At 40.3% G+C, this 16,674-nt stretch overlaps 1 protein-coding gene across 1 annotated transcript in view; it reads right to left on the bottom strand.

The window, feature by feature from the left end:
• PKHD1 (polycystic kidney and hepatic disease 1 (autosomal recessive)) overlaps positions 1-16,674 on the bottom strand; it is a 507,823-nt gene that overhangs the window by 224,411 nt on the left and 266,738 nt on the right. Inside the window, 2 exon segments of the mRNA XM_011981329.1 lie at positions 915-980; positions 12,756-12,951. Of these exon segments, the coding sequence (XP_011836719.1) occupies positions 915-980; positions 12,756-12,951 (262 nt within the window).

Genomic DNA, 16,674 nt, shown 5'->3' with positions numbered 1-16,674 from the left:
TCAAAGTCCATTCCATCTTGCTTATCACAGTATCCCCCACACCTTGCATAAAAGGCACTCAATAAACAAGGCACTTTGAATCATCTAAAGGCACAGAGAGATGAAGGACAAGGAACATAAAAAACAAAGTGTGTGGCAGCTCAGAAAACATACTGAAAACAATCTTGAATCACATTCTTCATAGCCCAATAAATATGGAGTAGTAACCTTCAGGATTATTGTTTACAGTTTTAGTCCAGTTCTCTTACCTCATTTATCTATTAATTTAAATGAAGGAATTAGATCATTTTCTGATTAGCATGGGCTCTGCTCTGACATAGCACAAAAATGCCACTAAAAATTAAAAGAAACCTCTGCCTTTGAAAAGATTTATTCCTCCTGCAAATGTATAGTTAAATTGACTCAGAATAAACAAAAACAAACAATGAAATACATCAGAAGGTGCTTAGGAGACATTTAGTCTTTGAGAATTTGGCTTTTTGAGTTAGAAAGATTTCACAGAATGATCTGACTTTTGAGGAGGGTTTGTTTACCCTGATTTCCTGAAATTACCAGGAACAATTAAAGTTTAGAGATACCCTGAATTTTTCTTTCCATTTGGAGGGGGCCTAATAGCCCATCTGCAGATCTGGAGTCCTATGTGCACATATGGTCTATAATTTATGAAATGTGCTTATTAATATGTTTCAATTCTTACTTTCATTGTTTTGAAAAATAAATGCACCTTTATATCATTTTTTGACATGCAGATACATATTTTAGTTACAGGGCAACACAATAGAGAGTTATCAGATTTATAAGCTTTAGGACTGATATCTGCCTGTTTATTAACAGTATGACAAGGTGGAATTTGTAGAACTACTGGAGGACATTCTGCTATACTAGACACTTCTATTTGGTGTGTTAATACTCACCTGAAATAGTTGGGGGCATACCTTCCTTCACCCAGAGAATGACTCGAACTCGGCCTTCACCTGAAACTACATACCAAAAGCCACAACTTGCATGTGATACAAAGATCATCTTAATATTAAAGATAGTTACATGTGAGAAAAAAAGAATTTATGCTAAATTCTAGTTGCCTAAATTTTCAAAACAAAAAATGAAATCCTTGTTAGTTAATCTAACAATTGATTTCCAACATTTGATTTTGATTGCTTTCATTTGATTAAACTTAACTGTAATAAATGTCTCCAAGAGAACCGGCACATAAATAATTAGGAAAAACAAAAACAGAAACAAAACCTTTAGCCATATGTTCTCTGGAGGCCAATGGTGTCCAGCAGGGCATATACCTCATATCCTATTTTTCTCTTCATCATTTTGTAGGCTCAGCTTTTAGAATTCATGTGTTTTTCACCAATAGAGTTCAGACCATCCATGAAATGTATTTGCTTTACCTTTATCCAAACAAATTGTCCTTTTAATGAAGCCTTTTCCCCACCCACTATCCTCCTCCCATCATCCAAGCCAACTGAGCACATTTAAAAGGACTGGGGTTCATTAATTTTAAGTGTTCAATAAATTAGTGGAAATAATCAAAAGGCCTGATTCTTTCTGATAATGACAATTTGATGTCAATATAAACCAGTAGATTAAGCTGGGAACATATGCTCCTTTGCCAAGAGAGGCTGCTATAATTAAATAGTGAATGCATCTACAAGGTGCTCTCACGCCTGATTAATTAGTAATCAGGTGCGCAAACTCCATTTTTCGGTCACACCTTGTCTCTTATTGGTTAATTACCTTTCTGCCTTATCGTTTGTCACATGAGCCACACCTCCCACCACTGGAGGGCTCCATGTTGCTGAAGGCTGCAGCCTGGGGGACCTGGCCGAACTCACACTCTCCACTTTTGTTTTCCTGGAACCCTAAACCCTTTCCTCCATCACAGATGAAATAAACAGAGGATCATTCTTTCTAATTATAAAACATAAGCAGCTGGGCACTGTAGCTCATGCCTGTAATCCCAGCACTTTGGGAGGCTGAGGTGGGCAGATCACTTGAGGTCAGGAGTTCGAGACCAGCCTGGCCACCACAGTAAAACCCGTCTCTACTAAAAATACAAAAACTAGCCATGCGTAGTGGTACACTCCTGTAATCCCAGCTACTAGGGAAACTGAGGCAGGAGAAGTGCTTGAACCCTGCAGTGTGGAGGTTGCAGTGAGCCAAGATCATGCCACTGCACTCCAGCCTGGGTGACAGAGCAAGACTCTGTCTTGAAAAAAAACTAAAAAATGAAAAATAAAAATAAAACATAAGCTTCAGAATATTACAAAGAAAATGATCCCCAAAGAGATCCATGATGAGACCTCTTCAATTCCTCTAATCTTATTTTGGTCATTTTCTCTTTTTAAAATTTTTCTAAGGATGTAAAGCACAAGTTTGTGTCTTTCTCCTTACACTGCCACATGCTGAGACCAGGTGCAATGACAACATGCTCTTGACATGTTCTACCTTTATCACCACTTCCAAGACTTTGCTTAAACTGTTCCTTTACCCTGTTGCTGATTTCACGCATCTTTCTAACTTAATACTAATAGTAAAGTCACTAGTCAAGGTGTCATTTCCTTTTCTTAAAATAAGGTCTAACTCATCCACCTCTGTTCACAGTGATTTGTGCATTCTCTAAAGTTGAAAAGCACTTCTAAATCCATCCTGTGATATTCATCCCAAACTTGTTCTCAATTTAATAAATATTTATTGAGCATCAACTGAAAATTTAAGATTACATCAATAGTTAGCTATGTCTTCAAATTTTTGAGAGAGAGACTTTTCTCATGCACCTTATGAGACCAGATATTGCTAGAAATGTAGATACCTCATTTTCATGGGCCAGTTTAGAAATCCTAGGTTTAATCTTGTATCTGTAGCTCTTTCCACTACACTGCACCAGTAGCTTCTGGACTGAGTGGTGACTGATTTTCTTTGTTTTGTTTTTGTTTTTTTTTTTTTTTTGAGACGGAGTCTCGCTCTGTCGCCCGGGCTGGAGTGCAGTGGCGCGATCTCGGCTCACTGCAAGCTCCGCCTCCCGGGCTTACGCCATTCTCCTGCCTCAGCCTCCCGAGTAGCTGGGACCACAGGCGCTCGCCACCTCGCCCGGCTAGTTTCTTGTATTTTTTAGTAGAGACGGGGTTTCACCGTGTTCGCCAGGATGGTCTCGATCTCCTGACCCCGTGATCCGCCCGTCTCGGCCTCCCGAAGGACTGATTTTCTTAAACCTCTACACATGCACAAATGGTCCCCACCTCCGGGAGAATCCCCTCCCAAAACAGACATTGCAAAACTAAAAAGTATATTGAAAATCTATTGCTCACCTCACTAATGTTGAGTGTGTGAATGCCAGTCAGTGAAGTGAAGTAGTTTCAGGATCAGAGCAGATAGAGAAAAGTTAACAAAAGCTGGAAAAATTAGAAGCCTGATTTCCTGGACCACCACCTCTACGTGCCTCTGGGGGCAGATGAGTATGAGTCAGAGGGCTATCTTCCCAAATACCATTTTCTGGTCATAGTCATGAGAGACAATAGTGAATGGTGGGAAGAATATGGGTACTGGAGCCCAACAGCCTGGATCTGAATCCTGGCTCTTCTGGTTCCTAGACATGGGCCACTGACAAGTTATTTGCCATTTCTAAACCTCATTCATTTCATCTAAAAGTGGGAATAATCATACTATCTATCTCATAGGGCTATTGGAAAGAAAAGATAGAATAATCCACGGAACATGCTTAGCACAGTGCCTGGCACATCATGAACATAAATGTTAACTATTATCAATACTGTCATTATAGCATGTTCATGATTCCAGGTGCCAGTCAACAAGGCTCAAGAAATATGCTTTAACTTTCTACTCTTTTTACAGCTGTATCCAATCATGATGGGCTGTAGTATTACAGAGTTGTAAGCAACTTAACCAGATCTGCTAAAGTTTGTTAAGTGTGTTGACTCTATAAAGAACTGTAAATGTGAAGTGCCATTTCCAATTTGAATAAATACAAAGAGGGATGAAAATCATTTGAGAATGAAGGTATTGACTTGGGAAAAGTTTAAAAGCCTTCCACAAGCTGTGATATTGTACATATGTTTTCTCAGTGCTTATGATTTCTGATTTTGTATTTGTAATATGAGAATGGTTAATCTTCCATGTTTATAAATGGAGCCCCATTGTAGTTGATCCTTCCCAGATTGTAAGAAGATCTGATGCTCAAAAAGACAAAAAAAAAAAAAAAAAAAGTCTTTGGGTCAATTATTGCCAACTTTTTCTGACGAGTGCTATATGATCTAAACTTGCTATAAACACAGACATCTAGGGTGAAGAGGAAAATGTGCTAAGAAAATGGCTTCTGGTAAAAGAGAGTTGCTAAAGTAGATATGATACTAGCGCCTACCAGGTTAATGAGTTGTGTCTGATAAATTCTGTCCTTACTTAAGACTCTAGGAAAGAGAAAAATTAATTAATTCTCTCCCTAAGCAGGTCTAATTCTCTCTTGAAACTTTAGAGGGAGAAATAAGCACCCACTTATTTAAAAATAAATGGTTTATAATTATTATTTATAATTATAAAAATAAATAATTATAAACCATTTATTTAAAAAACATGGAATCTTAGTAGGTTACAGACTCCTTCCCTATTTCACTCTTTCATTCATATTCTCATTCTCACGTTGTCGTTTTAGTTTAGGCACATATTAGTACCTCTCATTCAGGCCACATTTCTCTAGTGTGCCAGCCACTGACTACATAGTGAAAGAACATAAAATAGCAACTGCAATCGGTATCTGCAAATGTCACGCAATCCCACTCTACCTCATGACTTCTCTTTCTGTCTTTGTCTGCCCTGGACCCAAGCTCCAGCTCTGTCTTCCTGAGCCAGCTGTTGACTCTATCTGCATTTTTACCTATTACCTCCACATCCTCTCTGCTACCTCCTCTGTTGCCTCCACATCTTTTCCCTGTCCTGACTCACAAATCTGCACACCCCTGCTGTTCCTCCTGTCCTGCTCAGTGAACTTGACCTCATTCCCCAGAAGCTGACCTCTTTGGCTTAGCCACAGAGAAAGCTTGCTTGTCAGTTAGTCTCTGGCAGCTAAAGCTTGATTTGCAGGACCACACTCTTGTCTGATTTCAGCCTCAGAGGCAGCCATGGAAAGCATCTTGGCCCTCATAAAACATGATCCTTTAAAGGCCTTCACAGAAATAGTATATGAAAATCCTGCAATTACCTTTGAGTCTTCTATTATCCCTGTATCATTCACTTATGAATTTTGGGGGGGACAAAAGGAAAAGAACTTGATCAAGACACCAACAGATATGTCTGCATTAGCCACAATCCTAAAAGTTAGCTCAATTAAACCTTCTTAGTTAACTCAGAGAAGAATAACAATTGTTATTCTTACTTAGGGCAATGTTTTTCATACTTCTGTGAAGGCATCTGTGATTTCCCAGACCCTGCCACAGACCAACAGAGCCCGAACTTCTCAGGAGGGTCCTGGGAATAAGCATTTCAGCTGTTTACCCAGGAGGCAAAAAAAAAAAACACAAATGTAAGGAACTAAACAAATTTTCTCATACTATACTCTCAAAATATTGTTTGTTCTCAGGAACAGGTGTTCTACCAAGTGAAGAGTGACATCCAGATGGAAAAGATCCTTACTTCACAATTCTTAATTTTTATCAATTATATCAAACTCTTACAGACCAAATCATATTCCCAAGATGTAAAATGCACAGTGGTTATTTGAGAGGCATAAAAAGTTTCATTTTAGTATGTATACATTGTAATGTATTTTTAGAAAAAACAACTAACCCATTAAACCCATGATTTCACAGATATTACTAAGAAAAGTTAGGTTTTAAAAATAAGACAGTGTAGAAATTGATTTAGGAAAAATATTAAGTAAATAATCAGACAAGAGGTATAAGGATATGACACAATTATGAAAATGGTACTAAAATATCTACAGTTCAGGAAGTACAGTGTAACTAAGTATTGTTTTTTCTTATAAATTGAAAGAAGAAGAGTTGGTTTATAAGGTTAGGTATATAAGCTCAGATTTAAAAAAAGAAAAGATGGTATACTAGAAAAAGCACCGAACCTACAGTCAGAAAAGCTGTTTGAATACTGGTTGTGCCACCTAAGACCTGTGTGAATTAAGGCTAGCAACTCAGCATTGTGGAGAATTAACTCCTTAACCTGAGAGATTCCTAAAAGATGTATTTGATTCTAAGTTTCCTTCCCTTCCCTCTCCTTTCTCCTCCTCTCCTCTTCTCTCCTCTCCTCTCCTCTTCCCTCCTCTCCTCTCCCCTCTTTTCCTCTCCTCTCCTCTCCTCTCCTCTCCTCTCCTTTCCTTTCCTTTCCTCCTTTTCTCCCTCTCTTCCTGCCTTTCCCTTTTGGAGAAGTTGTTTCCAACCAAGAGGCAAAATCCTTTTTCACATCCCCAGCCTCTGTTCCGTTACCTGTATTTTTGCCATAAAGGTTAGAGCAGTTCCCTGAAGTCAGTTCTCTACATTACTGGTAAAAATCCACGGGGATCTTTGGGAATGAGTTTTTCATAAGAATGTAAATTAGTTTATTAACTAGAATGCTGTGGATTGCCTTAGAGGGGCTCAGCATGGGAATGGCTGCAGAGTTGCGAAAAGATTCTGATTCTGCTCTGCCTACAAAGTCTTCCCGAAGAGGTCAGGGGAGCCAGTTGACGCCACTCTCCTCCTTAGATCCTAAAGGAATTCTTTCTCCAGGATTTGCAGGGAGTCTTCTAGACTAGCTGAAGAAGAGAAGATCTATGCAAGCAGCCTGCTTGACTCCAGGGCCCTTGTTGCATTGAGGAAAGGAAACCTGGGCAGTGGTAGACAGGATCAGGAGCCTAGGCTCAAACCCAGGAAAGCACTCCTGATTTTTTAGGATCTCCCAAGTTAACAGCATCTTTTCTGACCCATCTGTGTGATGAGACAGACCTGAGTTCTTCTAGGCAACATGGCACACACAATAAAGTCCATCTGTCTTTCCATGCACGGCCCTCGTGCCCTTTATTCGTGGTGAGGGGGACATTTGGACACAAGTGTTGGGCAGCCTGGCTAGACATGTCCTTTTTTTCTCAGTCAGATCATAAGGTGGTGGTGCAGCAGGAGCCTCAGCCTCACGGGCAGACCTTCTCAGCTGCCGCCTCACACAACGTCCCAGCTCGGCTGCACCTCTGTGGCATGAGTGGGGGCTGTGTGAACTCGGGAGGGCAACTGTGAATGGCGCAGCATCTGATATGAATTTATCACCGGCTGCTGGTCGGGAGGGAGATCAAGCTAGGGGAAGGGGCTGTGAGTGTTTAATGCACCCTGCCACAACCCAACAGTTTGCCCTAAAGAGCCTTTTACCAATATAAAAGGACAGGGTCAAAAGTAAGTTGACCCCTGACAGAATGTACAATTATTAGAAGAAGGCTGTGTGCGAGCAGCTGCTGGAACCCCACTGACTCTGCATCGGGCTTCCAAGAGTCAGATTATGAATAATCAACTCAAGATTGTTTTCTCCACCCCTCTCAACCTCCCCCGCACCTCCCTCCAATCTTCTCCTCCTGTTTTGGGCAAGTCCTATTCTATTTCTACAGGAAGAAGCATAGCCCTCCCTAGCAGCTGCAATAATTGTGTTCCTATTGTGATGAAGACCTCCTCCTGGCCACCCCCCTACAAGTGGCCATTGTGAGTTGAGAGTCAGTGATTATACGCTCCCTCTGATGCTTTGGGGGACCCAGCTGCCTAAGTGCTGACACAGGAGTGTGCGGAAGGCCGGGGTGGGGGCTGGTGGAGGTGGAGGCAAGAGGTGGGGGAAACCCACGTCTGTGAGATTGGACTCTGACATACCAGACCTTTTGCATAAGTCAAGCCAAGAACAAATGAGGCATTATCAGGCCCCAGTGTTGAGAGGTCTCCTCTGCCTTTGAAGTGGAGCTGAGCATGGGGTCGAGCAGCTTTTCCTCCTTTGGACCAAGCAAACATCCTTCTTTTGATATGCTACATGCTCATTATCTCTGCCCCATTTAATGATTTTTGATTGAAGGGTGGCGGCTGGGATGCCGAGAGGATCGTTAGAGAGGCTCCATACAGCCAAGCCCATAAGAAAGGCTTTCCTTGTGCCTGGGCCTAAATTTGGAATTTCTTAACAGTGTACGCTTGTTCTTAGAGGCAGATAAGGGCTGAGCGTGAAATTCTTAATTAAGCAATAAATAGAGAGTGGGGTGTCAGCAGATGTAGCCAGTAGCCATGGCAACAGGAATCACATGGGCAAGAGAGCTGAGACTCGATGTAGGCCTCAGGCCTGGGCCTGACTGACAGCTGAAGAATCCTACAAAGCTTGTAAACCAGATTAATTAGCTGACTAATTATTTCATAGCATTAATGTAACTAAAAAATAAAAATAGTTCACCATGAACTGAAACATCCTTGGAAAAAACAGCAGGGAAAGAAGAGGCAGTGGGAAACTGGCTCTGTAAGGCAGAGACATGAGCAGTCAGTGCATCAGATCACATGAAGGGAAAAATCGGCTTGCTGGATTTTTCTCCCAACTTCGCAAATATAAAAGAACACTTGTTCTACAGTCATACCCATTCCCAAGCATGGCATCGAAGTTACAGTTGGGATACGCAATAACAGTTCATCATATTCATAATAGTTTATCTCATCAAATATTGCTCCTGCAGCATCCTAACACAAACAGTAGCTCACACAAGGTACTTCACTTGTGGTCTGTTTTGTAAGTAGCTCCTTGGGCAAAATTCTCAGTGACTTTAGAAGGGCAACACGAACCAATCTCCCTAACAGATCTTTTTCAATGAGTGAGGTTATCTTATTCTGTGGCTAGTAATTGCTTAAGTGGCATCAGATTTCAGTCACGGGAACAGTATATCATATATGTCATATTATTGTGAATCTCATTTATCTCACAAAAATCTACTTAAAGAATATAGAGGGAGACCCTTTCAGAAAAGTTATAACATATACACTGAGCTCATGACACATGATATTATTAATCTTCTAAAGAAAGAAAACGTCTAGAGAAATAGTCTATCAGGAAAATGTTTGTGAAGTAACATGGCACACTACCACACTTGAATATATTTGGGTGTTTTGTGCCACAATTCCAAGAGACAAGTAAGTATTTTCTTAACCTTGCTGTGTAAATAAAGCCACTGAGGCATGGAGCAATTATAACGCCATGCCCCAGGTAAAATAACCAGCCAGCCACTGATTAAAACCCTAAGCCGCAAGCGCTGGCCATGCGCTTTCCAAAAAAAAACTGCACTCCGTGAAGATGTTTGCTGAACAAAGGCAAAACTTGCCTTGGTAGAGAAGAAAAATGCAAGGGTCAAAACATATTGTATGTGTAGGATTTTTTTCTTTGTCACTGGGAATCCTTGAGAAGCGTTCTCCCACAACCCTGCCTAGCACCCCCGCCATCCTTTCTGGTCAGTGATCCACGATTATTTAGTGGGCAGCACACTCTAGTGGAGAGATCCACAGCCAGGAGCTAGAATGCCTGGGTTCAGGTTTTTTCCACTCTCAGCTGGGTCAAAGATGAGTCAGGTATCTTAAATCATGCATGCAGCAGCCAAACAGAGGAAATGAAGATAATTGCAATTTTTTCTAAAGCTTCCTATCCTGGGGGATGTGGTTAAAACAATACAAATGATGGCCCACTTAGAAGTGGTCAACCAGTGAATGAAAATTCAGTCAATTGTCAGTGAAGCAGCACGCTGAATGAAATGCCAGCCAAGAAGAGGAGCCACACCCCTCGAAAAAAATCTAACATGGAATTCTGTGGCCGTGATAGAGATCAAGCAGCTTCCCTACAATAAAATAAACTTCTGTATACATACATTTCCCATGCTTTTCATCCCAGGAATATGTCCACATAGACTATGTGGTCTTGACTTACACTATCTGCATAAATTAAATGTATTTTATGTAAATTATCCCAGTCATGGTTCTATAAAGTCAAATGGTCTGAAAAACACAATTAAGTGAAAGTTACAATCTAATCAATACATAAAATGCACGACACAGAACTGAAACTCTACTTCTTGGGCTCTTGCTTGGGTACCAACAACAGCAACTACCATTATGGCACTGGGAAATGCAGTCAGGTATATGGAAAACATGGAAGCCTAATCACCACCTTGCTAAAGATCTTATAAACTTTACACAGATGACATCCAAAATTACAGCTACATTTACACAACCCAGTAGAGCCACGTGGCGCACTGCCATGGAGGAGCAGGGTGAGCCTCAGTTCCTCCTGAGTCCTCATACCGTCACTGTGACAGCCCAGAAATGAGAATAGAAGTGGCTCTAGTCAAGTATCTACTCCATACACTCACAGGATAAAGGAGGCACCAATGACCATAAAAGCTCCTATGGGGAATCCCTTCAAGAAGCAAGAGTCTCCAAGTTTATTAAACATTCAACAAATCCTCTGTGACTTCTTATTCCTTTTCCAACTCATATTCGAAGGAGGAGATACTAGGATATTCCAATACGAATAATTTTTAAAAATTAATAAAGGCTATCTCCCTAATGGAAATGTTTTATACTAAGACATTCATTTACATCATACATATGCACAGATACGCATGTACATCTACATATAAGCACACATGTAGATTCACACAGCTATTTACACAGATGTGCATTTATATCATATGTGTATATATAATCGTACAACTTGCTATTAATTCAATTAATAATGCTATCATAAGGGAAGAAAATCTATAGCTGCATGATTTGATTTTTTTCTCTTTCTACCATAAATGGTTTTTATTATGTTTAGCTTATTTGAGTATTCAAATTATTTTGCAGTTCATGAACAGAATATGACCTATGGACAAGACAGCCTCTTCAGAAGCAGGCTAAGTAATGGAAAGAGAGCAATTCAAATTAAAATTTTGTTCCAGAATACATATCAAGTGAATAGCCATAAAGTTAATGGCAACTATTTACTCTTATTTATGGCTGTATTTAGCTGAAGTGATAAAAAATCTCAGAAATCTCTGTCCATCTCAAGTTTTTATAGTTTTAGGTTACATTTATGAATGGATCAAATCAGAAATAAAATTTGAATGGTACAATTCAGTGCAAATAAAATATACAACAATCATTTTATCAAAGACATAAAAAAATACCAAGGGAGCACCAGACTCTCCTCTCTGATGCTATTAAAATTTAACAGTTCTGGGGCTTGCCTGTAGGTCAGACTCACTTGACATGGTTAGGCACAAGTGAGAGAGGCAAGGGATGGACTCGGGATCATTGCCTTGCCCTCTAAATCCATGGCCACCTTGGGCTTGTGGCAGGGCCTAGAACTTGTTAGCTAATAAGATCCTCTGGATTTGACTGGAATCTACTAAGAGCAATTTAAAACAAAATTGTCACTCTTGAGACCTATTTAGCCAGATTCTCCTTTTTAATGTAAGAAGTGGCCTCATAGTGAGCTGAGATTGGAACAAGCAGGTACCATGGTGCTCGGAGTGACCAATGCTGACATGGTATAGAAAAGGAGTATGAAATAAACTCCAGGAAATCAAAAAAGTGGATGGTCCTGACTCTCACACTGGGATCTTGTTAAACATGCACAGTAAGAAGATAAGGCAAAACCTTTGGCCTCTGTGACTCTGCAGTCACAGCAGGGTTCCTGATTCCTTCATCCTCATGTTAATCTTGACGTAAAACAGACACAGCCCAACCCTGGTGCTTATATCAGCCTTCCATGCTACTCATCTTCCTGACCTCAGATTCTCATCAAAAGTTTTCCTTCTCACCTTCTACGTAAACTTCTGTCTTAATTCAGTCTCTCTCTCTGCATTGGTACTGTCTACCTGGGACTCTCTACTGTTCCTCATATCAATGGTCATAATCAGCCATCCATTTTTTAATTTTTTTCTTTTTTCTTTTTTCTTTTTTTTTTTGAGATGGTGTCTCAAACTGTTGCCCAGGCTGACGTGCAGTGGCATGCTCATGGCTCACTGCAGGCTTGACTTCCTGGGCTCAAGCTATCCTCCCACCTCAGCCTACCAAGTAACTAAGACTACAGGCATGTGTCACCACACCCAACTAATTTATTTAACGTTTTTGTAGAGATTAGGTCTCACTCTGTTGCCTAGGCTGGTCTCAAACTCCTGGCCTCAATTGATCCTCCCACCTTAGCCTCCCAAGTAGCTGCGACCACAGGCACATGCCACCATACCCAGCTATTTTTATTTATTTATTTATTTATTTTGGGAGATGGGGTCTTGCTTTGCTGCCCTGGCTGGTCTCAAACTCCTGGACTAAAGCACAGGCATCCATCTTTACATGTGCAGTTGTTTCACTATAAACAAATATGACACTGCCCTAATACGAATTAAAGATATTATTAATAATAACTACCAATGTCTAGTAAGCATTTTTTGTGGGCTAGGCCTTCTGCTCAAGAATTTTACATGTTATTCTTTATTTTATTTCCTATCCTTTGAGGTAGGCCCTATGGTCATACTTCTTTAATCGAGGAGGAGGCTGAGCCTTAGAGAGGCTCTGTGTATGCTCTAGCTGGTGAGTGTTGGACCTGGGATTTAAATCCAGGCAATCGGACTTCAGTGCACACTCACCCAACCATAACACACAGCTGTCCCTTTCAGTTCCTCAGCACTTCACAGTACAAATGTCTGGAATTGAAGGGTGATTGGCGATTTCTGACTACGTGCTCTCAAAACATTCATCCAACTGGATACTTACCCAGGTAGGTGAGTTGCCTCAACTGACTATTGAAGAACCAGTCACAGCCTTGGTTCTGGCCTGGTGATGGAAGAAACGGAAAAGACAGACCCACTCGACTCCCACATCTTAGGAGGATGTCAGGGTAAGGCGGCAAATCTGTGTGCACCAGCAGTAGGTAATTACCAGGAGCAAAGTTGTCAAAGGTTGCTGAGTACTTGAAGCGAAAGAAAAACACAATATGCTCATTTAGTAAGGAACCCCATCATTCCACCTACTCCACCACACCCCCCTGCCAAAACAACTGCAAAGAACGCAGATGGAGTAGTTTAGAAATCATACAGTTTAGAGCCAGATTGTACTTTTCTTGTGGGAAATGGGCCTACTTAAATCTACTTCATAAAAAATTCATAACTAAAGCTACGAAATCAGACTATGAAGACTGAAAGATGCCATAAGGTTCATCTTGTTTAACAATCTCAATTAACAGAGGAGAAAGCCAAGGCCCAGACATGCGAATTGACTTGTCTCAGGTCAAACAGCTAGAAGAGACAAGGCCAGGTCTAGAATTCCTTTCCAGCTTTTCCCACAACTTGAAGGGACAGGCAATAATAGGCATGTCATCCATTTATCACAGTAATAGCTAACATTGTGGGAGCATTTACTATGCAATCAGCACTATTCAGTCCTCGAAAGGCACCCCCGTCATTGTTACTCTTACTGTCCCATTTTTACAGTTGAGGAAACTGAGGCAGGCAGAGGTCCAGTAGCTTGTCCCATATCACAAAGCAGAAGAGTGCTGTGTCAGGACGTAAACCTAGGGTAACTACCTCCAGAGGCACATCCTACTGTTTTCACTGCATGAAAATTCTCCAGAATGCTCTCATGGGAATCTCAAGGCAAGAAAAGAGAGGCATGCATCCTTTCTGAAAGCCATGGAGAGAAGATCAAAAGTGATTCTGTTCTGAATTCCTCGTAACTATGGCAGGGCTTCTGTCTCCCTAAGATAGGCTCTCACGACTGTCAGCGAGAATGTGTATGATAAGATAGGAAGAAATACATGTGTTAAAAGTATGAAAAGAAGCTTAGGTAATTTCACCGGATTGCTATTTAAAAATATAGAAAAATGTATTCACTTTCCTCACGGCCATTTCTTTTTTTTTTATTTCTTTAAAAAAAAAAAAAAAAAAACACGATACAGGTACAGAACGTGCAGGTTTTTACACAGGTATACATGTGCCATGATGGTTTGCTGCACCTATTGACCCATCCTCTAAGTTCCCTCCCCTCACCTCCTACCCCACAACAGGCCCTGGTGAGTGTTGTTCCCCTCTCTGTGTCCCTGTGTTCTCAGTGTTCAACTCCCACTTACGAGTGAGAACATGTGATTTTTGGTTTTCTGTTCCCATGTTAGTTTGCTGAGGATGATGGCTTCCAGCTTCATCCATGTTCCTGAAAAGGACATGATCTCATTCCTTTTTATGACTGCATAGTATTCCATGACGTGTATGTATCACATTTTCTTTATCCAGTCTATCATTGATGGGCATTTTCCATGTCTTTGCTATTGTAAGTAGTGCTGCAATAAACATACATGTGCAGGTGTCTTTACAGTAGACTAATTTATAATCTTTTGGGTACAAACCCAGTAATGGCATTGCTGGGTCAAATGGTATTTCTGGTTCTAGGTCCTTGAGGAATCGCCATACTGTCTTCCACAAAGGTTGAACTAATTTACATTCCCACCAACAGTATAAAAGCATTCCTATTTCTCTGCAGCCTCACCAGTTTCCATTGTTTCCTGACTTTTTAATAATTGCCATTCTGACTAGCATGAGATGGTATCTCATAGAGGTTTTGGTTTGCATTTCTCTGATGATCAGTGATGTTGAGCTTTTTTTCATGTTTGTTGGCTGCGTAAATGTCTTCTTTGGAGAAGTGTCTGTTCATATCCTTTGCCCACTTTTTGATGGGGTTGTCTGTCTTTTTCTTGTAATTATGTTTAAGTTCCTTGTAAATTCTGGATATTAGACTTTTGCCAGATAGGTAGATTGCAGAAATGTTCTCCCATTCTGTAGGTTGTTTATTCACTCTGATGACAGTTTCTTTCACTGTGCAGAAGCTCTTTCGTTTAATTAGATCCCATTTGTCAATTTTTGCTTTTGTTGCAATTGCTTTTGGCATTTTTGTCATGAAGTCTTTGTCCATGCCTATAGCCTGGATGGTATTGCCTAGGTTTTCTTCTAGGGTTTTTATGGTTTTGAGTTTTTCATGTAAGTCTTTAATCCATCTTGAGTTAAGTTTTGTATAGGGCGTAAGGAAGAGGTTCCGTTTCAGCTTTCTGCATAGGGCTAGCCAGTTTTCCCAGCACCATTTACTGAAAAAGAGATCCTTTCCCCATTGCTTGTTTTTGTGAGGTTTGTCGAAGATCTGATGGTTTTAGATGTGTGGTGTTACTTCTGAAGTCTCTCTTCTACTCCATCAGTCTATATGTCTGTTTTGGTACCAGTACCATGCTGTTTTGGTTACTGTAGCCTGGTAGTATAGTTTGAAGTCAGGTAGCGTGATGTCTCCAGCTTTGTTCTTTTGCTTAGGATTGTCGTGGCTATATGGGATCTTCTTTGATTCCATGTGAAATTTAAAATAATTTTTTCTAATTCTTTGAAGAATGTCAGTGGTAGTTTGATGGGAATAGTATTTGAATCTGTAAATTACTTTGGGCAGTATAGCCATTTTCACGACAATGATTCTTCCTATCCATGAACATGGAATGTTTTTCCATTTGTTTGTGTCCTCTCTTATTTCCTTGAGTGGTGGTTTATAGTTCTCCTTAAAGAGGCCCTTCACACTGCTTGTTAGCTGTATTCATAGGTAGTATTTTATTCTCTTTGTAGCAATTGTGAATAGGAGTTCATTCACAATTTGTCTCTCTGCTTGACTATTGTTGGTGTAAAGGAATGCTTGTGATTTCTGAACATTCATTTGCTATCCTGAGACTTTGAGGCTGAAGTTGCTTATCAGTTCAAGAAGTTTTCGGCTGAGATGACAGGGTTTTCTAAACATAAAATCATGTTGTCTGCAAAGAAAGACAATTTGACTTCCTCTCTTCTTATTTGAATGCCCTTTATTTCTTTCTCTTGCCTGATTACCCAGCCAGAATTTCCAATACTATGTTGAATAAGACTAGTGAGACAGGGCATCCTTGTCTTGTACTGGTTTTCAAAGGGAATGCTTCTAGCTTTTGCCCATTCAATACGACATTGGTTATGGATTTGTCATAAATAGCTCTTATTACTTTGAGATATGTTCCATCAATACCTAGCTTACTGAGTTTTTAACATAAAGGGATGTTGAATTTTATCAAAGGCCTTTTCTGCATCTATTGAAATAATCAAGTGGTTTTTGTCTTTGGTTCTGTTTATGTGATGGATTATGTTTATTGATTTGTGTATGTTGAACCAGCCCTGCATCCCAGGGATGAAGCTGACTTGATAATGGTGGATAAATTTTTTGATGTGTTGCTGGATTTGGTTTGTCAGTATTTTGTTGAGCATTTTCACATTGATGTTCATCAGGGATACTGGCCTGAATTTTTTTTTTTTTTTTCACTGTATCTCTTCCCAGTTTCGGTATCAGAATGATGCTGGCTTCACAAAATGAATTAAGGAGGAGTCCCTCCTTTTCAATTGTTTGGAATAGTTTCAGAGGGAATGGTACCAGTTCCTCTTTGTACCTTTGGTAGAATTCAGCTGTGAATCCATCTAGTCCTGGGTTTTTTTTGGTTGTAGGCTTTAATTAGGCTATTAATTACTGCCTCAATTTCAAGGCTTCTTATTGGTCTATTCAGGGATTCAGCTTCTTCCGGGATTAGTCTTGGTAGGGTGTGTGCATCCAGGAATTTATCCATTTCTCCTAGCTTTTCTAGTTTATTTGTATAGAC

This window comes from Mandrillus leucophaeus, unplaced genomic scaffold, assembly GCF_000951045.1.
Source record: "Mandrillus leucophaeus isolate KB7577 unplaced genomic scaffold, Mleu.le_1.0 Scaffold223, whole genome shotgun sequence".
NCBI lineage: Eukaryota > Metazoa > Chordata > Mammalia > Primates > Cercopithecidae > Mandrillus > Mandrillus leucophaeus.
The sequence above is the reverse complement of the archived record's forward strand: the minus strand, read 5'-3'. Positions and strand labels throughout refer to the sequence as shown.